Below are 26,211 nucleotides of genomic sequence, written 5' to 3' on the forward strand. Positions count from 1 at the left end.
GCGCGTCCCGCTCCCGGGCGCCCCTTCCCCGCGGCGGCCCCCGCTCCTCGCCCCGCTCCGGCCGCCTCACGAGGGCCCGCGGGCTCCGGGCGTCAGCGCCGGGCGGCCAGCGCGCCGCGAGGGCAACGGGCGGCCCCGTTGGGGGGCGAAAATGGCGATTGCGGGGGCCGCGCGTCGGGCCCGGCTGCGCGCGAGCCTCCCCCGGCAGCCCCCGAGGCCCCGCTGCGGTTATCGCTGTTTGTTGTCCCGCAGAGCGGCTCTATCTGCGGCTCGGGAAAATATTTATCCCAKCGGGGCAGATAGCGAGGCCCGGGCGGCCGCGGGGTGGATGTGCCCGGCCTCGCCTGGGGCTCCCAAGCAAGAGCYGCAGCCCACGGGCAGGACGGGGCCCTTGGCGAGCGGTGCGCGGGCCCGGGGAGAYGCCGGGGAGCAAGGGAAGGGAGCAGGGGGCACCCCAACGGGGAGAGCCCTGTCACCTGTGGGCTTGGAAGGCCTTGGGCTTCGTTCCCTGGGCTGGACGTGCTGCTTGTTCCCGTCCCTTTCACATCATGTGTTTTTATTGAGTTGCGYCTTTACTTTTGTCGTGTTGGCCATAAATGGAGCCCTCGTCGGTTCCGTATTCAACGCGACACCAACAGCGTCCCCGGGCTGCGGGGGAGACACGGGCGGTGTCCCCCGTGGCGCTTTAGGAGGGGTCTCGCTTGGTGTGAGGCTGATCTGGGGTTAGAGCAGAGCCCGTGAGGAGCAGCCCGGCTCGTGGCTTCACTCTGGGGAGCGCAAGCTGCCCAGGCGGTGCCTCGCACACGGCCTCAGCGAGGTTATTGCACCGACCGCCAGGAAAGGAGCCCTCGGAGGCGTCCCGAGATAAGGGAGACGCCGTGACACCTCCCAACGACCGCCCGGGCGTTGGAAACCCACGAGTCCCAACTGCGGCGGCTGCCGTGAGCAGCGGCCACCGAGGCAGCGTCCCACGGAAACGTGGTTTGAGGCGAGCTAGGCTCTGGAATTAACTCTTGACCGGGCTTTTCCTTTGAATCCTGGCAGACCTTTGTGGATTTAGTGAGCAGTTGTGCCTTGCCCTCTGGAACACCCACCAGTGCAGCAGGGAGCATCAATGCCGTCCGCTCGCAGCAACCACAGTCTTGCAAACCACCGGGGTCCTTCTCAGGGCCCTTCCCCATCACGTTTCCCTTGGTGGCCCTGCCAGTGGCTTGGCTGTCCTGAGAAGCCAGCAGGAAACACTGCTGCTTTGCGGGACACCCACCGACCCCCGCACGCAGCAGGGACACGGCTGCACGGTGGCCGATCCCTGCTTAGCACGAGGGCTCGAATGCACTTGAGGCTTCTCGTGGTCTGCGACGGCTCCGTATTCCTCTCGGCGAGCAGAACTTTCTGTTCCCAGCAAGTGGAGAACTGCTCTGGCATAAACAAGACGCAACATGCGTTTGTGCGCAATTCTCCGGGGCCCGGTTATGCAGATCGCCTGCAAAGGAGCAGCAGCTTAAAAACTGGAGCCTCGTTGAGTGCTTTAGCTGGATGGGCTTCCCTAGGCAAAGTTAAATTGACCTCTTATCTTTTGCTGGTAGAACAGAGGCAATCATCACTTAACAGCTTGCTCATCCCCTACTATTTTGGTTGATATTAATAAGAGCAAAAGGCAGGTAGGAGTTGGACGGTGGAAAGGCCTGTCTGATGACTGTCTTGCATGGCACAGGACCGTCAGAGTGGGTACATTTGCTTCAGGGGCTTGGGCTTCATGAAAATCAGTGAAATTATTACTTTTGTTCATAAAATAATAGAAAGGCTCCTCACTAGGTGAGGCAAAGTGTGCCAGCAAACTAAGGTACAGAAAATTAACAAGCTTCCCCTATGCGAGTTTCAAATGAAGGGCCTTCCTCCTGCTGCGGACATTAAATTGTATTTCACAACCGATGGTGATACCRAATCAGCTTGAAAGAACAGTAATTAAATGTCTGTGTTTCTTGTGGCATTGATTTTTTCGTAGAACAGTTTGAGCCTGTTCCATAAGTAATGCATAATGGCATTCCTAAAAAGCATTTTATAGACCTGAAATGTTAACTTTACCATTAAATTTGTGGAAGACGGCCCAGTTTAGACTGCATTAATCGTCGTTCTTCAGTAGTGGTTTTAGAACTTGAGCATATTTGCCCGAGCAGAGCACACAAGGAAGTTCAGTGTGGGGCTTGCAGCTGCCTGCTCCAGATGTGCAGTGCAGAGCTCTACGGCTCGTAAGGATCCGTATTTTTTTCYTCTCCTGTTAACTTTGGCTGCTTCTCAGTGAATATTGTGCTGTCACTTTAGCCCCTGCTTTTTGCCTGCACCATCTGGGTGTACATATGTCCGAGACCCCTTGGGAAAAGGTGGAAAATGGATCTTCTGCAGCTCATCTTGGGGGTTAAAGAGCAAACGTTTGCTTGGTGCGTGCTGCCCTTGCCCTCGGGACGAATGGTAGTGCAGGCAAACTGGCCGCCAACKCTAAATGGACATACTTAGCACTGAGTTTCATATAAATATTCAGTAAACTATCTTCTATTTTTCAGATTTTCAGGATGAATCTGGAAAAACTCAGCAAACCAGAACTACTGACGCTGTTTAGCATTCTTGAGGGAGAATTAGAAGCAAGAGATCTTGTCATAGAAGCCTTGAAGGTATGTTGTCATTTTTGTTTCCATGGTGCTTAAAACAGAACTGCTGTAGGTTCTGCAAAATACTTGCATCCAAGGTAAAGTTCAGAGGCAAAGATTTATTAGTGTCAGAATTCCATCTTAATATCAGCAGTGTCAGATAATGAATGCTCTGTATCACTTTACATGTTGGAATTCGTTATTGAAAGCTGGTTTCAAGAAGAACATTTCAGTGTTTAGAGGCAGCCCTCCGTGCTCGTAGCATTAACCCCTTGCGTCCCTGGCTGCCACAGCTTGTCSCTTCATCCTTTCTGATAAAGGACTGAGCGTTTATGTTGCTCTGAGAAATGAAAAGGGTCGGTCAGGCTCAGTTTGGTTGTGCTCGTTAGCAAGGAGGCCTTTTTAAAGCAGAATGTCTCCTCAGCAGGAGGGATCAGATTAGTCTTTTGCTGAGAATAACGTTACTCTAAAAAAAGCATCCGTGGCTTTCTGTCATACTAAGCCAATATAATCTGGCACGCTTGCTGAGGGAAGCAGACCTGTGACCTGCTACTTATTTTTTTTTCCTTTTTGCTGGCACAAGCATTAATGTAACCTTGCAATGAACTAGCCTTGGAACTGCTACCAGCAAAAACGAGCGCAGCAAGGAGATGGTTTCAGGCTGATCGGGTCCCCTGCGTGGGTGACAGTGGGTGACACTAGTGCAAAGGGACGGGACAGGCTGGGAGCCCTCGTGGGGCTAGTGCTGAATGAGACATGGCCCATGCGAGGCTGCTCTTGGAGTCGGGAAGAACCCTTAGGAAAAACATCCTTTTGTTCAGTAATTTTCTTGTTCCTTGTTTTTTGTACCTGGTGATTGAAGGCCTGTTGTGTCCCTGGCCACGTGTTGATGGTCAGGAGCAATAGCGCATGTGCAGGTTTTGGTTGCTCGCCTGGATTGGATTTCATCCTTCCAGGATCAGGATTTTCTGGTTGCARTGAACCTCTGGGAGACGACCGCGGCGCTTGATAGCAGCTGAGGGAATGATGCTCATCAGCTTCCTAAACTTCATGTGTTTTTAATCACACACTGCGATTTGCACAGGCTTCCAGCTTGTTTCTGAATGCTGAAGAAGCTAATTGTAATCTGCAAAATCACTTGTGTGTTGGTCTTGCCTCTGAGATTGGGCCTTTGTTCGGGCCCTGACAGCAGCGATTATGTGAACGCAGCGATGATCTCACATCCCAAACGGGCTTCCCTTTGTCACTGCAGCCAGATCTGTTGCTCTGCGGGTGCACTGACATGGGGCTGTCTGAGGCACCTTCTGAAGGGCATAATGACACCCCTGTCCTGCTGCATGTAGTGAAGGGAAAGTGTCTTTAGGAGAATTGTTAAGGTGTTTTTCGAATGTTCATCCACTAGGAATTCGCTGTATTGCTCGCTCGGGTTTATAGTTTGRTGTGCACAAATCCTCTTCTGGGCTGAGCGAATATTCTAGATGTTGGTCCACTTTTTTTAATAGCCAGTTTCAGTATGTTGAAGCAGTACTGTATTTTTCCTCTGCTTTCAGTCTTGAGAATGGGGGCAACTAAACTGTCCAAGTGGTGTACTAAAAGTCTTATTTCTTAGACTAGATATTTAGAGTAGACTTGCCATTTTCTTGGCTACCTTGAAATCATTCTTATTTTGATATTGCATTCTCATGACATAGAAATACCTAGTTTTGATATTGCAATCTGAAATATGTAAATACCTAAGTACAGAGCTTGAAGGAAAAGAATACAATTGCAGAATGCAGCTTTTTAATGCATACCTGTGAATAATGCAGTGCTATTATCTTCTCAGTTGAAATTTAACCTATGGCTCCCTCCGGCGTGAAGAATGTAATGCAATTAAATACCCTTTTAACATAACTTGTCAGGTACACGTAGCTGAGAGGAAATTAAATGAAATTAAATGAAACTGTGACCTCTGCTGGGTCACCATCCAGAATGAAACAGTTAATGCAAGGTTGGCGCTTTCCTGTGCTTTGTGGCAGATGCACCAATGTCTCCTTCCAACCAGAGCTGGTTCTGGCTCCACACACCCTTGCTACCAAATCAGCACCTCCAGGACAAGGCGATTTCTCCCCGCTGGTTGTTTCGGGTCTCAGCATGGTAGCTGTCCCAGCTGCGTCCTGTTGTTCTCGTCCAAAGCCAGGCTTTGGCAGCGCTGCCACCCAGTCCGCGCTGGCACCGCGGCCCTTTGGGCGCTGCATTTGTTGAAGCCACACACTCAGGCGTAGCCGCCTGCTCCAGTAGCTGCAGAGCTGCGTGGAGGAAGCCCTCAGCCCTGCCCTCCTGTATATTTAGAATCTGCACGCAGGGAAATCCAAGCCCCATTGTGCTTTTCCCTCTGTTTACTAACAGTAACTGTGGAAACCGTTTTACAGTCCTTCACCCACTGAAACATTCCCAGCGTGAGAGGTAGTTAAAGGAAAACAGGCTAATCTGTGCGCTGCTATCCTGAGAAATACAGAGCACTGTGATAAATACAAAAATCTAGCCAAAAGGAGCTGGATTTGTGTCCATGGGACAAAGGAAATGTAACCTCTGYGGAGAGACCAGCCATGCAGGGCTGCAAGGAGCACCTGGGGTCTGGRCTCCCTGTCTTCGTTTGAGAACTTGCAACCCAACTTTAGTACAGTCTGCAGTCACTCCTGCCAGCCTAGAAAATCTGGCATTTAGCAGAGAGAATCCATGCATGCAGAGGACAAACCCTAAAATAGTTCCCTTCTCCCTGCTGATATCAGGCCACTTGTTTGCTGGCTCCAGCCCCGTTCTCAGTGTCAAACCAAGCGGTGACAGYGGCTTTTCAGGGGCTGCTTGCTTAGTTGGCTGCTTTGTCTTCTCCTCTTCAGCTCCCCTCCACAAAGCTTTGCTCTCTGCAAAACCCCGTGTGCTCCTCAGAACGTGCCTCAAATCTCACCTCTTGTTGGGCTCCTTTTTGGGCAGTTTTAATYGGTTTAATTCATGCCAGACCAGGGGCTGTCAGGCTTAGGTAAGTATGGCTGAGGGCTAGGTAGGCTGTCAGTCCTCCCTGCCGTGTGGAAAGGGCTGCATGTGTGAACTACAAATTAGTCCTCCGAATTGCTCACCATGGCTGAAAGCAACTCGGTATTTAATAAATCTCTCCTGGCGCATTAGCGCACTTCGTTCCCTCCCTCCCCCTGACTTTTTTAATCAGAATTCCCCAGTAAACAGAAGTTCTGTTTACTTTTAGAGAACAGGAAACAACTTTCTGACTTGTTTCTTCAGCGCTAAGGCTTTCGCCAGCTTCTCGTGCAGTGTAAATTGCCTGTTTTGCATTGATGGCTGCGAGCTGGCTATTCATTGCTTTAGTTCTGCATTCAGCAAGCCGCTCTATAAAGCAGCATTAATGTGCTGCAAAGCTAAGTGTTCGTTTGTCGGTAGGCTTGGAGATTAATTTACGGTGCAGTCCCTAAAACAAAAATCTACCTCTTGTTTAAATAAAAAAAACCCTTCGGTAATATAAAACCTTACTACAGATGCTAGTAAATCTTTCACAGATGGGGCTTTTTGCCTGGCTTACAAAGCAGCTTAGGTCTAGCAGGGCTCCGGTGTGCGTTGCCCTTCTGGAATGCAGYTTCTCTTAGTGCCTCTCTTTGGGGCGGGGGGGGGGCACTTATTTGCTTTTGTTCTCCGATATTTTTAGCTTCTCCGGTCCCTCCCAGCAGCCAGAGAGGCTCTGAACACGGAAGAGAAATGTGGGAAGGGCTCCAGGTTTGCATCGGCGCCCGGGCACCCTTGGGTGCAGCGTGAGCGGAGGGCAGCGCGCGGCCGGGAGCCGGCAGAGCCTCCCGGGAAAGGAGCCCCTTGGCTGCACGTGGTTGAGGAGCATTTCTTAACCCTGGAGGATGCAGCAGCAGTTACGTGCGCTCGTCCGGGCCGCTCTTGTTTACCTGGCCCGTCCTGGTCCGCGTTGGAAACGGATCCGGCGATTGCCGGAGTTGCTGCTGGGTGGTGGCTGCAGCTCTGGAGCTGAAGCTCCCGCGAGAGCYGCCCGCGCTCGGCCTTTGCACCCGCTCCCACCCGTCTCCTCCCGTGTCCGTCGGTGATTTCCGTGGCCCCAGCTCGTCTCAATGTCCAAAATCTCTCTCTGGGGAAGGAGCTAATAAGGAAGTTCAAGGCAGCTATTTAAAGATTAGACCATTCTCTGCAGACCTCCTCCAAAGGAGGAACTTCTGTGCAGATTCCTGCTGGAGAAGTGTGTGCGCAAGCAACGACACAGCGCCCAGGATGAAAATATTTTATGTAATTTATAGGCAAGAGCAATATTCCACTTTGTGTCCAAAAATCACTTAAAATGAGCCCTGGAAATTCCTGCTATTTGATGTTCCAGTAAAACAAGTTGTAAAGATTATTGAAGGCGAAGAGAAAATACTGTCTCATAAACAAGCTTTCAATAAAAGGAAATCTTTAAAAAAATAAAAAGCAGATTATGGAAAACACTCAGCCCAAAACAGTCCAGAATTCCCTGGAGAAAACAGTAGCTTTTTCCTGACCGAGCAGACCCTTTGCCTTGCGCGTCTGCACAGGAAACATCTTTTCAGTTGCTTCAGATATTGCTTCTACTCCATAAAATCAGGATTATCCTTTTTCAAAACAGACTAGCAGAGGTCAATTACCCTAATTTGAACTAAAAGGCAGCCAATTTGGAGCATTACCCCTTGCACACGCTGAACTCTTTTGATTGGAGGTTTTAGCAGTAGTTGCCCTCATGCATTGCTCTTTCCCTTGATTTTTTTTTTTTTTTTTTTAAGATGGATTTAAATCCAAAGGATTTTAATCCCTTTTCCTTCTGGGACAAGGGAATAAAATAACCCCCCAGTTCTCACCAGGAATTCCCCAGGGCGCTTCTGCCGGGTTTAATTCCGGAGGAGGGCGGCTGCTGCGCCCGGCCGGACCCGCACACCCCGTGCACGGCGGCCAAAGCAGTGGCCTTGTTTCCACAAACGAGGTGCAGCCTGTCCAGGGAGATCTGTTTAAGAGTTTTCTTGTAGTCTAAACGACTTTTAATTAAATGTTTATGCTTTGCTGGCTGCTGGAGGAGAAGAGCTGGACTTCGGAAAGCTCTTAATGTTGTGATAGTCTCATCTGTTCGTCATGCTAGCTCAGGGAAATACTTAATTGCTCATAGTAGCAAGGAAGAACTTCTTGTTCTTTCCCAGACAGGAAACAAGCCACCCCCAGCTAAATGCAGCACCACTGGAGCCCGTCGCCGACCTGGAGCAGGGGCAGAACATGCCTGGTTCGCGCTTCCATGCTCGCAGAAATCGGGGTTTCTGTGGTGTGAGTGACCTCAACTGATGCMTTCCAATTCCTCAACCTTTTTACTAGCAAGAAGTGGTCCAGAAGCGAACTTCTGGGTGTCCTCGTGTTTGCTTGCACTGCTGGAAGCACCGAGACCGGCCTGAAGAGTTTCTGTCCTGTGGTTGTAGAGAGTAACCACTACAGAGCTGGGCTCTGCCGAGGGGAGAAAAACAGCTYGTCTGGCGGAGCAGTTGAGCCAGCTGGATGGACTTTCCAGTTTGTATTTAAAGACTTTCCAGTGCTTGAGTCACTTGCTAGCTCGCTACACATCTGTTGCAAGGTTTAGTCACTTTTGTAATGCTTCGGAGTAAGTGAAGATTCCCCACCCCTCCATTTATTAAAAAAAAAAAAAAAAACCCTAAGCCTGTGGTTTTTCCTGTGATTCATTAAACCAGGATGGCTCATTACCCAAGGCGGCCCTCCCATTTCCAGGGCTGATCTTTTCCTTCCTTTTCCTTTTTCTTTGTATGCAGAGCTTGAACAATATCTTAAGCTCAGATCAAATGTACTTGGAATCAAGTGATAGCCACTTTTCTTTGAAAGATGGAGAAACAGGAAGCAGGATCTGGAATCACAGCTTTTGTGCAATGCTCCTTTTTGCTTACAGCATTAAAACACCCCTGCAAACTGGCGTTATAGGGCAAATAACCCTAATTGTTTCTGATGTTTGGAAGATGTATGGAGGAAAAGGTGCTTTCTTTTGTTGCACGGTAACTTATAAAATGTTCCTACGGAGAATAGAGCTTGCTTATGATCATGKTTTTTTTCATGCTAATTATGTGGTTGCAGCTTAGAACATAGGTGGGAGCAGAAGCCGCCCGTCAGCTCCTCATGAAGCAGTGCTTTGTTGCTGTTGCTTCAAGGCTCTGTTGTTTTCTCCTCCTCCCTTTAGTAAAGCCGAGCTGCGTGAGGCAGCGAGATGCTGGAGAGACCTGGACTGCACATTTCTCGGAGCAACGAGCATAAATGCAACCTCATGCCAACCCTGAACTTCACAAGTTATCTGTGGAATAACTTTTTGAGAGTTAGCTTTCTTTGCCAGAGCAATTTGCTTTCCTGTTTCAGGAAGCCTGCACCGACGTGTGTGGGGTGGTGTTTGGAGAATCACTATCCCTCTTGTCTGCTGGAGGGAAGTGTTTACATTTTCACTGCAGTTTACTGGAACTTCGGCAAGTAATCATTCCAATAAATCCTGGCTTCCGAGTTGCCTTTCAGTTTTAGTCAGACTGGCTCTTTGCGGTCCAAAAGCTGTCCCCAGGAAGGTGCTGATGGTGCTCAGCTCGCGGTGTTGGCGTTCCGGGCACGAAGGCTCTCCGGAGGCGCAGCCGGCGTCTCCCCGTTTCTCCTGCTSCTAGGGATGTGCCGTGGGATGCCCAGAGCCCGGGAGGCTCCTGCTAAGAACGCTGCATTGATGCTGAGAAAGCTGCCGTGGTTGGTTTGGTTTGGTGTGGCTCGCTTTCTGTTTGCATTCGTAAGGATGCCCGGGTGTGTGCAGGCRCGCACGGAGCCGGGCACTCCCCGAAACACAGAGCGTTTGTTTGCGCCAGGTTCGTTGGCTCTAAAAGTGCAGGAAATACCCTCAGAATGTGGCTCTGTAGATCCCAAAGTACCTTCCTAGGGTACCGTTGGAATTAAACTGATTTAAAGCTAATAGCATGTTAGGCCAAGGGCTTTGTTTAAGGGTACTGGGGCTGGCTCCTGCCTTTGGCAGAGGAGAATGTTGTAGGTAATTCCCGCAGAGGAGCGAGAGCTTGCTGCAATGCCTTGCTAAAAATGTAACTGTGCAGAAGAAAACCGAATCAGCTGCATACTGCAGAAAACTATAGGCATGAGTCCTCCTGTAAGGACTGATTGCCATGACTGTGGTGAGTCCAGAAGAGTCAGGCTTGTGTCCTGGGTTTCAAAGGTATCCCTGTCCACAGACAGCCCCATCACAAGCGCCACCAGAGCAGGGCTTTCAATAACGCCCTGGAATGCGAGGGCCTTGCAGGAGCACTCGGTCTTTAGACTGCTTTGCTTCAGCTTAACTCGGTGATTAAAGCTTGTGGAGTTCAGTTGGATCGAGTCGGAGACTCTTGAGAATCTCAGATCTCCTTCCTTCTTGTTTGTCTTCTGTTGAATGGGTGTTTGTTTCCATGTGGATTGTCACCACTGTGATAAAAATGTAAATAGTTTAATACCTAGTTATAAAATTCAGTTTTGCATGTCCCAGAACTTCAAAATAGTCTTTCTAAGAGATGAAAAGTAATAGGATAAGATGACAATATCCTAATAAACAGCTTTCTAACTAGGATGGCCGATTCTGAGCGTTTTTCTTTGAGGGTTTCTCTAGTTCTTGCAAGTCACTGAAAGAAGAGTAATCATTCCTATCTTGTTTCTTGAGAGGCTGCACTCTGTTTAGTCTGGTGGAGAATATTAAGGATTTTGTTAACAAGTTACAGATTTATAGGCTATTGTGAGAGTGAGATGCTTTAATTGCTCAACATGAAATTCTTTGATGGTGACATAGCCAAGAAAACCACACAACTACTCTTCCGCTGAAACATCAGTAAATTATTAAGCCTTTCAGTGAGCAGGAACTGATATTTACCTTCTTTCCTTACTCATAACTCATGGATGAGATAACAAGTAGCTGTGCATGAAGAGGAGCATCAGCTGACATCAGTGCAGCTACTTGTGCTTTTCTCTGTCTTAATACTCTTAAGCAGATAAGGCTAATGCATATTCTGTTAATATTTCTTTATCTCTAAGTGGAAAAGCTGGGCAAGAGAGATACTTCTAGCTGCAAATGACTTTCTTCAGCCAGTTTGCTGGTTTTAGCATATTGAAATGCCCGTTTTATTTTTATATTTCAGGCGCAGCATAGAGATACGTTCATTGAAGAACGCTATGGAAAGTACAATATCAGCGATCCACTAATGGCTCTGCAGAGAGATTTTGAGACCCTGAAAGAGGGAAATCATGGTGAAAAGCAACCTGTCTGCTCCAATCCCTTATCTATTTTGAAAGTGGTGATGAAACATTGCAAGAATATGCAGGAAAGGATGTTATCCCAACTAGCTGCTGCAGAAAGCAGACACAGAAAGGTGGGTTGCTTCAGCTAAGCTGTGCAGAAGAAACATGGTTCCGTTTTGATAAGATGTGAACTTCAAAAGCACTTAAATACCAGGAGAGTTTTAGTGTTTAAAAGGGTTTTGCACCTTTGCTTAAGCTTCTTATCACTCGGTGTGGGTGCTATACCTGCTGTTTCTCCCTGACAAAATGTACACTATGTACTTAAAGGTATTCAGGCAATGTTTGGAACTGTAAACTATAGGAAGACTTGAGGAACTGCCAGATTCATGGTGATCATGTTTTGAGGGAGCCTATAATTCTGGAAATGAGACACCGTAGGGTCTCTTGGGAAGCTCATGTTCTGTCTTTTTTGTTGTTGTTGAATTGATAGAATCTCAATTATTCATGTAATTCAGTGTTAAATCTGAAGGAGCTCCTTGACTGTGTCCTTATGGCAAGCATTTTCATTTCAAGAGTTCATCATCATCTTAAGTGGAAGAACAAATTAAGGTTCTTTAAAATAAACTTTGCACTGCAGTCCTCAAGACACCGAGGAGGGGGGAGTCCATGTGCCAATTACCATTGAAATGGGGGCTAAGGACATCCTGTTAATGCCCCAGGTCGCTGTCCTGTGTTCTGAGGGAGTTTGTCTGCTCCTGGCTTTTATTTATGTGACACCTATACACATAAAAACTGTCCTGCCAGTGAGTTCTGGTAAGGGCACCATATAACCAGCAGCAAATACAAGGAATCCCTCGTAGCTTCTCAAGGCTGTTCTGCAGCCTGGACAAAAACATGCAATTTTGCTACTTCATACTAGAACAAAGATGCACTCGGTGCATTTTTCTAGCCTTGTTTCACAAATGGGCTCCCTACACGAGACAGCGACGTAGCGCTTTGTCCAAGGGCCCCTTCCACGCGCCTTGGAGCTGCCCCCGGTGCCCGCGGGCCATGCACGTCGGTGCCCGCGGCGCAGCCCCCGTGCGCTCATGCGCCTGTTTGTTTGCAAGGTGATCCTGGACCTGGAGGAGGAAAGACAGCGTCACGCCCAGGACACGGCGGAGGGCGACGACGTCACCTACATGCTGGAGAAGGAGAGGGAACGGCTCACACAGCAGGTGAGGGGACAGCGCGGCCAGAGGGGACAGCGCGGCCAGAGGCACCCGGCGCTCCCGGCCGTGCAGGCTGGTCCCGGTGCCTGCTCTAATTGCACCCTGTGCACAGGGAGTGCCGGGGCCGCCGCCTCCAGGTGTTCCTGCTTTTCAACATTTAGATAGGGAAAAGCAGCCTTTATTTTCTACAGTGAGGAAAGCTGTTTGTAGGCACTTGCGTGCTTTGAAAACTTATTTCAGACTGAAAACTGGGATATCCTCGAGAATTGGGCTGTGCTTACAAGTGGTAGAGACTTCTCTGATCCTGAGAAGTCAGGATAAGATGTCAAAGATCCATGGGGTTATTCAGAGACAATAATGAAAAACTAAGCTGCTGTTTTCTGTTGCCCAAGCACTATAGATTTCCATAGCATACATAATGCATCAGCATTTTAAAGTCTAAATACCTTTAAGAAGTGGACTGACAAAAGTGAGTGAGGTGGAAGGAAGCTTTTCTTCACGCAGCCTCTTCAATCAGTGCTTGACAAGTTGGGCCTGTATTGCAGTAAAGGCCAATCAAATTTCATACATGTTAACTAGTAGTAAGTAATTCTTAATACATGTTGACAGATAGGCAGTCTTGTATGATGAGTGGCTCTTACAGATACCTTGGGCAAGAACCTCTCCTTGTGTTAGGCACAGCCATATTTTACTGGGAAATTTCCCCAAGATACATAGTGTAATCCCTTCTGTTTGGGGAGTGTTTTACTTCATTTATTTTCAGAAGATTTTGTTGCTTCTCTCAATCCCTCTTTGTCTTCCAGTTGGAGTTTGAAAAATCCCAAGTGAAGAAGTTTGAAAAGGAGCAGAAGAAGCTGTCCAGCCAGCTGGAAGAGGAGAGGGCCCGCCACAAGCAGCTGTCCTCCATGCTGGTAGTGGAGTGCAAGAAAGCCACTGCCAAAGCAGCTGAAGAGGGGCAGAAGACAGCAGAATTGAGCTTGAAATTGGAGAAAGAGAGGAGCAAGGTGAGTAAACTGGAGGAGGAGCTGGCATCCAAGAGGAAACGGGGCTTACAGATGGAAGCACAAGTAGAAAAGCAGCTGTCAGAGTTTGACATTGAAAGAGAACAGCTGAAAGCCAAGCTGAACAGGGAGGAAAACCGTACCAAAGCCCTGAAAGAAGAGGTGGAATGTTTGAAGAAATCCCTGAAAGAGCTGGAGGCTGCTTGCCAGGAGCACCATGCTGCCGAGCCCGCGCAGCCAGGGCCCTCAACGACGTCCAGGAGCGTCGCAACTGAGAGTCCCACAGTGAGGTCCGTGTCCTGYCAGACCGAGTGTCCGCAGGCAGACAGAGCAGACGCCGCCAGCGCCAGCAGAGCTGCGAGCACCGCGTTTCCCAGCCCCACCACACCTGCTCCCTCCTATGCCAAATCCAAYGGCCATTGCGACTCCGACACGCACGTGGCAGGCGAGCTGCAGCACACGAGCGCAGCAGAGAACCCGGCTCAGAAGGATAAGCCTGGCACCGCCCTGGAGAGTGCAGCTGAGAATGGAAGTTCTCCTGTGAGAACAGAGTCCCCAGTGCACCTGATGTCCCAGCTCCCCTCCTCGCTGTCCCCCAGCAGCACCGCTGCGTCCTCTCTGACCCCCTCTCCGTGCTCCTCGCCCGTGCTGAGCAGGCGCTTGGTGGCAGCTTCCGCAGGCAGCCCYGGTTACCAGTCCTCCTACCAGGTGGGGATCAACCAGCGCTTCCACGCCGCTCGGCACAAGTTTCAGTCGCAGGCCGAACAGGAGCACCAGGCGAGTGGTCTGCAGAGCCCCCCGTCGCGGGATTTGTCTCCGACTCTAGCAGATAACTCTGCTGCCAAGCAGCTCGCCCGCAATACAGTCACTCAGGTGCTTTCCAGATTTACCAGCCAGCAGGGAGCYATTAAACCAGTCTCCCCTAATAGCTCCCCCTTTGGCACGGACTATCGAAACCTGGCCAATGCTGTGAGCCCCAAAAGTGAGTCTGGTCACTCCCCAGGCGCAGGCAAGGTTTCCAGTCCGCTAAGCCCTTTGTCTCCTGGAATCAAATCTCCAACCATTCCCAGAGCAGAAAGAGGGAACCCGCCGCCCATTCCTCCAAAGAAACCTGGCCTTGCTCAGTCACCTGCTGCTCCCGCTCCCGTCACCAAAGCGGCTTCTCAGGCGTCTCCCCTGGGTGCCCCCACGGACGTGGCAAGTAGCTGCTCTAACACCACGGTGGTGTCGAATGGCAAAGACATTGAGATACTCCTGCCAACGAGCAGCTAGTCTCCAGAAAATGTGAATGTGACATTCCACGGCTTAGCATCCTAGCGCTAAGACACTGTTTTTCCACTCCATGTTATTTATTTCCATAGAAGCAGAGTCTGTCTGTATAAAGCATTTAGTATATTTTTCTTTTTTTTAATAGGTAGGGAAATATTTTTGTTTATGAAGAAACCTTAACTACAGCTATACAGTAGCCTCAAGTGTCTCATGGCAGCAGGCAAATCATCAGAGATGACAGGAATCGTAATCATGTGCTGGGACCTAATCCTCAAACTATAGTAGGACTGAAATGCTACTTTTAAATTATGCAGAAACTTGTGCAGACTTTTTATTCCAGATGAACATTTTATTAAAAGTGCCTGAACTAAGCCTGCAATATGAATGTGATTCTCTGGAAAAGGCAAGAAGGGAACCATCTAGCTGCAGAAATGAATTCTTCTGTGAGTCATGAATGTTTAAACCAACACTGGTTTTAATTCTTTCCATTTGTTGAAATGAGTTGGCAAATATGCTACAAGTAAGTTCTGTAAGGTGACCACCAGACTGACACAGCCAGCCACACTTTGCCCTTTAGGACAGAGGTCCTGGATATTTTAGGAGTTTCTTGGTGCAAAATTTAGCCTTAGTACCATCCTCATCAATACTTGGACAAAGAATATTGAGAGAAGTATTTGTTGCTCTGGTAACACGTGTTCTTTGGAAATGACTGTGTGCTTTAAATGGCCAAGTTCTAGCTTCTGGCAGGTCACTTTTAACTTCAAATTGTTCAGGCATTCTACTGTCATGTATAGAACTTCTGAGAAAAGGATCTTGCTATTACTTGATAATGATCTTGCTATTACTTGAAAAGAAAAACCCTTAGTCCGTGTGGTGCAGGTGCTTTGCAAGAGCAAAATGGGCTCTTCTCCAGGAGAAAGCAGTAACTTTGCTGCTCCCCTGTATTGCCCGTGGGATGGACCTGGATCGCTGCAGGACTCGCTGGAGCCTCCTGGCAGCTCCCCCGGGCTGCGGAATYGGCGCCGTCGTCGCTGCCCTGCCTCCTGGGCTACACACGCAGGGAGCTCTGCACACACACACAGCAAATGCACAACGCGGCCAGATCTTAAGCTATTCTCGAGGGTCTCCCTGACATGAAGAAAAGGTGGATTTTATTARGATTGGAGAGAAAAAGAGGTGGTTCCTCAACAGGAAGCTACCTGCAGCTGGAGACGCTTTGTTGTTTTTTCCCCAGTATTTATTAGCCAGAATTGATCCTACGATTGCAGGAAAGATCCCGCAGCGGCCGGAGGGCCCGACAGCACCAGGGGCTGGTGCCGACGCTGCRGCTGTGCTGGAACAGGCGGGATCCCGAGGCCGGGAACACGGCACCGAGCTCGGCAGAAGCAGCAGGGGCTCCTTGGGAAGCACTTTTCCCTCTGGTTTTAGGAATATTTTTTTTATTTTTTTCTCTTGAGGAAAGTAATTCTAAAAATTGAGGAGCAGGTGGATTTTTGCCCCTGTGTCACTTCCCATTTGAGGACGAGGCTTTTGTATACACTGCTTTAACGTGTTTCTTTGCTTTTACACTAACCTAAATGGTATTATCCCCTTTCTTTATCGATAGCTCTATAGAAAGATACTATAATGAAGTTTATTAGGAAATGCACTGAATACTGTTTCTTCTAAAATATAATAGGGGAAGGGGGGATGCAAAAGAATGTATTTTTGCTAGTAGCCTATCTTCTGAGAGAAACTAAGCACAAATATTAAAAAGAACCCAACTAATTCAGTAAGACACGTAGAGTTAGTATTTAACTTTTGCTGTAGGTTCTGTGTGRAAGCAAGTGAATATTTCTTCTATAGTTCACATCTGTTATAAGCAAAAATTGTTGCAGAGTTTGTCACTGGCTAATGGAGTATAATGAAGTGCAAAATGTATACGTTAGTATTAATTCATTAACACTTGTAAATTTGTAAAGCCAAATGTACCAAGCTGGAGTCTTTAATCATTTTTATAGCTGATGGCATTAACCATGTTAAACATTCATATTATCAATAAAGGATTTTATTTTTAAGATGTGCAAATTGCTTAAATGTCTGGAGTTTGGGCCCGGGGCGGCGGGTGCACAGAGGCTCTGTGGTGCGGGGAGCTTCTTGGCCCAGGGAGCACAGAGGAGTCCCGGACMCTTCCAGTTCGGAGCGTTTTTCCGAGGAAAACAACGTGGCTGGAGTTGGAGCGTGGCCGWGGCCTGCTGCTTCCCTGGAGCTGCCGCTCTTCCCAAGCCGCCCGTCCCTCGGGATGCTTCAGTCGTGACCTGCTTTCCTGCTCTCCTGTTTTCCTTATCTGTGCGTGCCGGCCGCCGAACAGGTTCTGCAGCAGCCTGCGAGGAGGAGGCACCGGCCCCACCTGGGAGCGGCGGCCGCTTCCGCGGGCTCCTGCGCAGCCCGGCCCCGCTCTGCGCAGGGAACGGGGCGCGGGCTCGGCCTCAGCCGCCGTCCTCCCGTGCAGCCCGAGCCCCGGGCGCCCCTTGGTCCCGGTTGGTCCCGGCGCGGCGGCCTCGGCGCTCGCTGCGGCTCCTGTGCGCGGAGCAGGAGCCAGCGGGGCCCGGGACCCTGCCCGGCCGCTGCTCCACGCGCCAGGAGCCGGCCAGGCTCTTTCCTTGGGTCCCTGAGCGAAGCTTTGGGGAACCCTGGCTCGTGTGCCCYGTCCCGCTCGAGCCCAGGTCTGGGTCTAGGCCCCGCTTCTGCAGCCCCCCGGCTGAGGCTGGTCCTGGGCCGCCGCAGCGCTCGCTGCGTGTCTGTGCAGGCAATTCCCGCTCGTCCCGGCGCTGCTCCCGCACGGAGCCCGAGCCGCGGGCGGCGGCGGCCCGCGGCCCCCATCGTGCGGCAGGAGCCTGCACGGCACCGGCCGGGGCGCGAGCGCGTCCCGCTCCGCGGAGGCGCTGCCGGCTCCGCGCCCGGCTCTGCTGCAGCTGCAGGGCTGGGCGCCCGGGTGAAGCGGCCGCAGCTTCACCTCGTGCGTTCCCGCTGCTCCCGGTGCTCCTGGCGTTCCTGGTGCTCCCGGCACCAAGCGGTTTCACCTGTGATTTTATCCCTGCCGCAGCATCTGCTACGGGTCGGCCGGGCCCCGTGCGCTGCTTGTTGCGGCCTTGCCATGTCCCACTGGGCTCCTTGCAGACATTACTGGGATCTGCAGCACGGAGACCCAGGAAGAGCACAGATATCCCGGAGCTTTTCCCCTCTGAGTGTTTTTTCTCCTGGGATCTGCTCCCGCCTTCACATTCAGGGCCAGGCCCTAGAGTGACTTTCCAGGCCGGGCTGCAGTGACGGCTCCTGCAACAGGCTGCGAGAGCGGGAAGACTGCAGGAGGTGCCAGGCTGGGAATACGGGCACAGAGGGACAAGGATGGAGGGACACGCACCGTGGGAACGTACAGAGGCACACGGGGGACATGCACAGCAGGACCTGCACGGGAGAACACGCGTGGTGGGAATATGCACTGGAATGCACTTGGTGGGAATGGTGGGAACATGTGCAGTGGGATGCACACAGTGGAGACAGTAGGAATGTGCACAGTGGGACGCACATAGAGGGAATATACGTGATGGGATAGACATGATGGGAGCATGCATGATGGGATGGGCATGGTGGGAACATGCATGGTGGGATGGACAGGGCAGGATGGATATGTTGGGATGGGCATGGTGGGAATGTGCATGGTGGGGTGGACACGTTGGGATGGGCACGGTGATGGGCAAGATGATGGGCATGGTGGGAACGTGCATGGTGGGAGGGACACGTTGGGATGGGCACAGTGATGGGCATGATGATGGGCACGGTGGGACCGTGCATGGCAGGATGGGCATGTTGCATGGAGCCGGGTGCTGCTCGGCACAGCTGCCTCTCGTCGKCGGCGGCTCGCGCCCGGCGGGTGATCCATCTTGTGTCCCGGCGCGCGGGGGGACCCGGCGCGGGCGGCGGGGGGTCGGCGCGGGGGGCGGCCGCGGGCGCCTGTTTGTTTTTGCAGCGCCGGCCGCGTCCCGAGCAGGGCTGGGAACGTCTCCCGTCACCCGCCGGGGCCGGGATCAAMCCGCTGACAAGTTTGGACTAGCGGGCGGCTTGATTAGCTGAGAGATGAAGCCTCGCAGCTCCACGGGGTTTGCACCGTGGCCACCAGCCGGAGCGGCAGCGCGAGGCGGCCCGGCCCCGGCCCCGCCACCAACGGGGCTGCAGGGACCGGGTCCGGCCGATCCGAYGCCCTGCAAGCCCGAGGTCCCGCCTGGAATGCTTTGATCCCGAGCAGTTGGGCTAATGGCCTTAATGAGAGGCGGGCTGGAACGCGGCGGCGCTCGCCCTGCACCGGGCGCGCGGGGCCGGGCACGGCCGGGGCTGCACCGAGCCAAGGGCTGGAGCCGCCCCGCGGGAACCCCGCGCGCCAAGGAAAACTCGCTGTTGACTAAACAATGTTCCCTGCACCAAAACAAGGCCGGGCTTCCTGGAAAACATGAACCGCGAGCCGGGAGGGGCGGCGCGCGGGGAGAGCGGGGCCGCACCTGAGCCTGCTGCGGGGCCGTCCCGCCCGCCGCAAACGGCCCGTCCCGTGTGTCACCACGGGACCCCCACGGCGTGGCACCACGCGCCCGTGACACGGGGACAGGGCCCGGCTGCACGGAGCCCCCGTCCCGCGGCGGCTGGAGCGCCCGGCCGGCTCCGGCTGCAGGGATTTTTCCACCCGGAGGCTGCAGGGCGGAGAGGGCGGCTCAGTCGCGGGAAGGGGGAGATTTCTGATTCACTCTCAGAATTGCCCAAATTTTGCTGCCAAAACGTCTGCATTTTTTCCGTGCTTAAACACAGTGCGTTATGGAAAGCTCCGAACAATGGGATGAGCCTCTCCGTGGGGCCCGGGTCTGGCTGTCACGCACCACAAACCCTCGGCGGTGCATGACAGGCCACAGCCATAAGGGATGAGCAATAGGGGACAAGTGACTGGCACTAGGAGCCCTGGGGATGCACAGGCTGCCCACGTGTTTTGCAGTCACAGAATAAAGCAGATTTGGGATTATTTTGCATCCCTAAGAGCCCCATTGCARCCCGTTGCACGTGCAGCTGCACCGGACACTTGGTTGATGCTCCATGTGGAGGCTGTGCCCGTGTGGCCAGCCAYATCCGTGACTTTTCCATGCACATTCCCACATGCTCGTGTCCCCATGCCTGGGACAACCCATCCTCAATGCGGAGCATGAGGCCACCTGGGTCTCCCAGCACTGAGCAGAGCCCGGAGGTCTGTGCAGAGCCGGGAAGGGCAACGCAAGGAGCCGCCGTGGGAGTCTCCAAGGAGCTGGAGGCTTCTTAAGGCTCTTGTTATTTCCTCTCCATTAGGGGAAAAAAAAMCCCAGAAACCCACACACAAAACTTTGAAAAAAAAGGATGATTAAAAAGAGCCCCGGACCCCCCCGGAGCAGGGCAGCATCATGTGTCTGACATTTGGCTTCTCATCYGCGAGATGCCGGTCTAACAGCTCGGCAGCCAAAGGTTAAGCTTTCCAGTTCCTCTTTTTGATCTGCATCGCTCACATTTTTCCATGTTGTTGGACACAATCAAAAAAAGAAGAAGAAGGAGAAAAATCCCTTTGAATTAGCAGCCGGGAGAGGCTCTAATCGCTCCGGCAGCTCCTCCCCGGCCGCGGCGGCGGGACGGGAGGGCACCGGGGCCGGCGCGGGCTGCAAGAAGCCCCACTCCCTGTGCCACTGCAGAGCTGCAGCCCCCCGAGGCCATACGGCCTTGGGATGGATGGAGACTGCTGGAAAACTGCATCCATGATCCGTGCGCGCCGGAGCCGCGGGTGCCGCCAGGCCCCAACATGCGGCCGGCAGATGCCCCGAGCACCGCGCGAGTCCCGCGGCCGCCGCCACGGGAAGCAGCTCCACAATCCGCAGCTTCCTTATCTGCTCTGGTTCCAATTAAGGAGCGGGGTCGGTTTTTATATGCTGCAATTTGTCTTTTACCTAAGGGGAAGGTGGAAGGGGAAAGAAAAAAGGCGACGGGAGCACGAAAGCAGAGAGGAGCAGCGGCTCCAGCGGCCACGGGGATCACACTTGTGTGCAAGATTCCCTGCAGATTGCCATGCCAGCCATGGTTTTCCACAGGTTTTTCCACCAATTTCTTTAGGCATTACCTAAGGGCATGTAGGGCTTAGGCCACTRGGGCTAATCTTCCTCTGCTGCTGGGTCTGCAGCCTGTCCCTCAGGCCCTCTCCGTCCGAGCAGCCTTGTAGGTGGTTTTAAAGCCGTGCGGTGCAAAGTGAGGCACAGGGTGCATGGTACAAGGCAGAAGCTGCACAGTGCAACTGTGCACTGCAAGGTGTGCACTGCAAGGTGCACTCTACATGGCGCAAGGTGCACGGTGCATGATGCAATGCGTGCGCTGCAAGATACATGCTGTACAGTGCAAGGTGCTGCAGGGGACGTGACGCAAGATGTGCACTGCAAGGTGCATGCTGCAGGGTGCAAGGTGCACAAGGCAAGGTGTGCACTGCAAGGTGCACGCTGCAAGATGTAAGGTGCATGGTGCATGACGCAAGGTGTGCACGATGCAAGGTGCACGATGCAAGGTGCACGGTGCATGACACAAGGTGCAAGCTGCAGGGTGCAAGGTGCACGAGGCAAGGTGTGCACTGCAAGGTGCACGATGCAAGGTGCATGACGCAAGGTGTACGCTGCAGGGTGCATGGTGCATGACACAAGGTGTGCACTGCAAGGTGCACGGTGCAAGGTGCACGGTGCAAGGTGCACGGTGCATGACGCAAGGTGCACGCCACAGGGTGCAAGGTGCAAGGTGCAGGGCGCGAGGCCGCTTCCCTCCCTGCGCGTGCGGCCGTGCAGCTCCTGGCGCGGGGCCGGAGGGAACTCCCCTCCGCCCCGGGGCGCGCAGGGAGGAGCAGATGCTTTTGTGCGGAGTCATCCCCAGCCCTGCGCGCCCCGGCCCCGCTCCCCGGGCTCCCCGGCCTCCGAAGCAAGCGGGCGCTTCCCGCTGCCTCCACCCTGCTGCTCATGGCTCCTCTGCGCTGCGCGAGGCTTGTGCAAGAAGCAGCTAGAGCCGCAAGAGGCAGCATGCAGGGGCTGCAGGAGATGCAGGAGATAGAGGGGCTGCAGGAGATGCAGGGGCTGCAGGAGATGCAGGGGCTGCAAGAGCAGCATTCTCTGCAACCTCACATGCTTTCAGGGACTGTTGTGCATCCACACGGGCAGCATGGGCTCTCTCCGAGAAGCCTTTCTCCAAAAACCCTTTGGAGATCCCGCATGTTGTGCAATCCTATGGAAGCTCCCAAACTTGCACCATCTGTTAGGCCCACACGGCCGCCCTTCTGCATGGAGATAAAGCTCAGCCCGGTGCGGCTCTCCCGCAGGGAAAGAAGCTCCTTCCAGCAGCGATTCAGGCCCTGAGCCYGTGACCTGCTGGGTTTTGATCAGCCTGCAGCAGCGGTGTCCTGCAGCGCAGCCTTTTCAGCGGGCTCGGCAATTCAGTGGAAAAAGCTGTTTCTTTTTTGTTGGAAGCAGACATGTTTCATGCTTCTGCCGTATCAGAAAGTCGGCTTTCTTTCAGAAAAAAAAATCTTCTAAGGATATAATAAAACCCAGTTCTGATGAAAAAGCATTGCAGCAGCCCACTTGCAGCGGCCATGCTCACCCAGTGGCTCCAATTGGGTCATTCTCTTTACTTTTCCAGCGCTCCCATCATTTTCCCCCAAAGGACGGGGCTGAGGAGGATTCAACCCTTCGCAAATGCTTTGGGGAAAGTGTAATAAACCTCTTCCCCGACACGTAGGAAAATGTTTCAGGCAGGACTTTATGGGGACCATCCATCACGCGGGAGGTGATGGGACTGCTGCAGAATTATAAGCAAGTCTGAAGTGTCTGCGGAGGACTCTAAACACTGTCTTCTATTTATCCTCCGTGTCCTTCAGAAATGTAAACTCCAGGGGAGCCGGGGGGCCCGTCGGCTCCGCCGCCTGTCACTGCGGCACCTTTCACCACCGCTAAAATCCCTATTAGAGAAACAGGGGGGGTTAGGAAAACAAACACGGCGCTCACGCTCGCCCCAAGCCACGGATGACGGTGCCGTCACCTGCTCTGTCCCTGTGGGAATGGCGCGGGATGGGCACGGGGATGGGGATGAGATGAGGAGGGGAATGATGATAGGAGTGGAATAGGGATGGGGTTGGGAATGGTGGCAAGGATGAGGATGGAATGGGGATTGGAACAGGAAAGGGGATGAGGATGAGGATGGAATAGGGATTGGAACAGGAAAGGGGATGAGGATGGAATAGGGATGGGAATGGGGATGGAATGGGGATGGGAATGGGAATGAGGATGGACGAGGGATGGGCATGGGAATGAGAATGACGATGGAGATAGGAAGGGGAATAGAATAGCAACAGGGATCAAGATGGAGCTGGGAATGGGGACCAGGATGGGATGAGGCTGGAGTAGGGATGGGGATGGGGACGGATCCTGCTGGACCCTGCGCCCATTCTCATGCCYGTGGAGCAGCAGCGTCAGGCGGCGGTTCCCGGAGCACCGCTGAGTAAACACAGATTAGGGGTTTGAAAGGGCCGGGAAGATCAAGCGGAGGCCGGGCCGCGGGCGCGGGGTGTGCGAGAGGCTTCCCAGCTGGAGCGCCCGGAGCGCGGCCCGGGGCCCCGGGCAAACTGGAGACAGGAGAGAGCAACAGAGGGGAGGAAGAGGAGGAAAGCAGAAGGGCAAAGAAGGGAAAAGGKTTTTTTGCATTCTAAAGGGAATGTGTACCAAAAACCTCTTAACAAAGCACCTGGACAAAGCTCTCCCACATGCTGCAAYGCCTTGCAGGGGCCGCGACAGCCCRTCCTGCCCGTGCAGCGGGATGCGCTTGGCCACGGCACATCGGGATCTCCCACCATCAAACCCGCACACCCCGTGGGCCCCTCCACGGCCACACAGGTCGGCCGCGCTGCTTCCAGCGGCGCTGGAAAATTCCCACTCTGCCTGACAGTGCAGACCAAACAGCGCCGGGCTGGACGTGGCTGATGCTGCCGGGAGCTGCAGCCGCTCCGAGCACTGCGGGAGGGTGTCCCTGCAGCGGGGTGTCCACGCACCGGCATGGGGGGGCTCCATGCATTGGGATCTCCATGCATTGGGATCTCCATTCATTGGGGTCTCCGTGCATTGGGGTCTCCGCGCATTGGGGTCTCCGTGCAGGAGGGCTCCGTGCACAGGTCCCGGTGCCCGCGCAGGCACCGGCTGCGGTTGCCAGCAGATAGCGCTGCGAGTCCGTCTGTCCCTCGTCCCCCGCGCCACCGGCGCGGCCGGGCGAGCGGAGCAGGGCACAACCTGCAGCAGGTGAGGCCGAGCGCAGCACCAAGGTGCTCTGCGAGGGGCCAAAGGCTCTCGAAACCCCTCCAGGACCATCCCTCCCTGYTGCATTTCCCCAGCAACAGGCCAGACCCGCACGGTCTCCGTAAGGGACAGCATTTCCTGCAGAGCTGCTGCCGCAGGGACACCGGGTACAGCGCGACAGGCCCAGTTCTCTGCAGTGCACCAAGTGCAGCCCTGCGATGGCCTCGTGCTTCACAGATGGGCAACCTCTGCCCGGGGGAGACCCGGGCCAGGAGCCCCCAGCTGTGCAGCCCAGCCCGTCGCTCGCTCCCGCTCCAGGGATGCTCCAGAGCCGCCCTGGAGCCGGCCAGGCCTCCTGCCCCACACGCCACGATGACACCAAAGAAGCTGCTGGCTCACCAGGCTGCAGCGATGCAACATATGGGACCTGTTAGCTAGAAGCATATAAAACTCAGAGCCGCATTAGTCATCGGCTCCGTCACGCTCATTCCTCCGCCGGTAGACACCACTTTTGCAGAAGCGACCGACAACTGCTTGTGTTTCTACTGTCAGCTCCAATAAACAACCGCGCTTCGCGCCCGGGGGGAGAGGGGCTTGGAAACCCAATCCAAAAATAACAAGTTTTAAGCACGAYGCTCTCGCCAGCTTAATGGCTCGGGTTGTGTCCCAGCTCTTGGCGCGGATCAGGCAGTGTCCCCGCTGCCGCCTTGCAAAACGCCCTGGCGAAAGGCGGGATGCGGCGCCTTGCTGGGAGCGCCGGGATGGGCAGTGCCGGGTCCCTGTGTCCGCACGGCCGGGCTGGGGAAACGCGCCCAGAGGAGGCCCTGGCGCCGGGCATCGCTGCAGCCTGCACGTGCATCCGCAGAGCCCGGGGTCTCCTCCGCGCATCCGCCTGCGCAGCCGGCAGCGCTGAGCTCCCCTCGCTGCAGCCCGGGCAGCTGCTGCAGCCCCGGGGGGACGGACAGACAGACACCAGCGAGGCAGGGAAGCTCAAAACACACATTCCTGCAGTTTTATAGGGGCATTAAACCATTTCCAGACTTTTCCAGCACAGGCCACACGAAGGGAAGGAGCCGGGGGCAGCGAAGGGAGAGGGTGCCGGTGATGCCGGTGATGCCGGTGATGCCCGGGGAGGCGCGGGAACCCCCTGCCAAGAGGCTAATGTGCGGCCGGCAGGATTACTGTGGGCTGGATCAGACGCTCGGCATTAATGGGATTATACCCTGGGAATGGCAGGGAAAACACAGACGCGCTGCTCCGGCGGAGCATCCCGCGCTCCCCGCGCCGTGGGATGGCTGCGGCAGAGCGAGCTGCTCTCCCCTGTGCTGAGGATGGAGCCAGAGCATTCCTGGCCTTCGGGAAGAGCCTGTAGGACCCGCTCCGTGTTTCTGATGGCACAAAACACCAGACAGCCCTCCTGCAGCCCATGGAATGAGGTGGTGAATGAAACAGAAAGCCGAGAGCCGGCAGGTCCTCACCGCGCTGCCCTTGAGCCCTGCAGGCAAAGGAAACCTTTCAGTGAGCTCTAGGAGCGCTGGAGAAAACCCTCCATTTCCATGGAAACACAAAGCCTTCAGGTGTCCAACACGGAGGTCCCCAGCACATTCCTCCCGAGAGCCGGGAAGCTTCCTAGGTCACATTCCCCACCACGGGGATTAGCTGCAGAGCCGGGTGGAGCACAGGCCACCTCCGCAGCCCACAGCGATGCCGCTTCCCGCCGCATCCTGGTGCACTGGGACGGTGGATTTGCACCCACTGCTCCCAGAGCGCAGGGGAGCAGCAAGCAGAGGCGCTGGGCAATGGATGCACCCCTGCTCCTTGCTCCGTGATCCCTGCTCCATGATCCCTGCTCCTTGCTCCATGTCCCCTGCTCTTTGCTCCATGATCCCTGCTCCATGATCTTTGCTCCTTGCTCCATGATCACTGCTCCTTTCTCCATGATCCCTGCTCCAGCACATCTCACCAACCAGGCAGGCCCCTTCCTTGCACAGGCTCCCCAAAGCCACCAGAGATGCCACCTCTGAGGCCAGGCCTTGGCCACCCCGTGTCCGTCCSTCGCTCCCTGCCCTCCGCGCGGCCCGGAGCAGCCGCCCCGGGCTGGCAGCGCGTCCCGCTCGGCAGGCACCGGGGCTTTGTAATAATCTGTTACCCGATCTGGACTCCTCTGGCCTTTCGGTGCAGGCGGACAGTCCTTCAGGCCCGTTCGGGGACTATGACTCACTGAAGAAGCACTTCAAATCCATCCTTGGTGATAAGGTTGAGCTATGTGCAGCACATTTCCTGCCCTAGTTTGGAGCTTTGCTCGCACCGCCTGCACCTCCTCGCCTAGCCCACCTTCCCCTTTTTGTTGCAAACTCTCCCCAACGCTGACCCCAAACCCGCCAGAGCCTCGGGACAGGAGTCGGGGCTCGGCAAGCTGCACCAG

At 53.9% G+C, this 26,211-nt stretch overlaps 1 protein-coding gene across 1 annotated transcript; it reads left to right on the forward strand.

Moving 5' to 3' along the window:
- Positions 1–2,422: 2,422 nt before the first annotated feature.
- CTTNBP2NL (CTTNBP2 N-terminal like) lies at positions 2,423–15,416 on the forward strand. Its single transcript, XM_026036124.1, has 5 exons — positions 2,423–2,438; positions 2,562–2,669; positions 10,853–11,083; positions 12,062–12,169; positions 12,967–15,416. Exons 2-5 carry the CDS (start codon positions 2,571–2,573, stop codon positions 14,434–14,436), a joined length of 1,908 nt encoding a protein of 635 aa, XP_025891909.1. The 5' UTR covers positions 2,423–2,438; positions 2,562–2,570; the 3' UTR covers positions 14,437–15,416.
- The last annotated feature ends 10,795 nt before the right edge of the window (positions 15,417–26,211 follow it).

This window comes from Nothoprocta perdicaria, unplaced genomic scaffold (assembly GCF_003342845.1).
Source record: "Nothoprocta perdicaria isolate Ctin4 unplaced genomic scaffold, notPer1 scaffold_170, whole genome shotgun sequence".
NCBI lineage: Eukaryota > Metazoa > Chordata > Aves > Tinamiformes > Tinamidae > Nothoprocta > Nothoprocta perdicaria.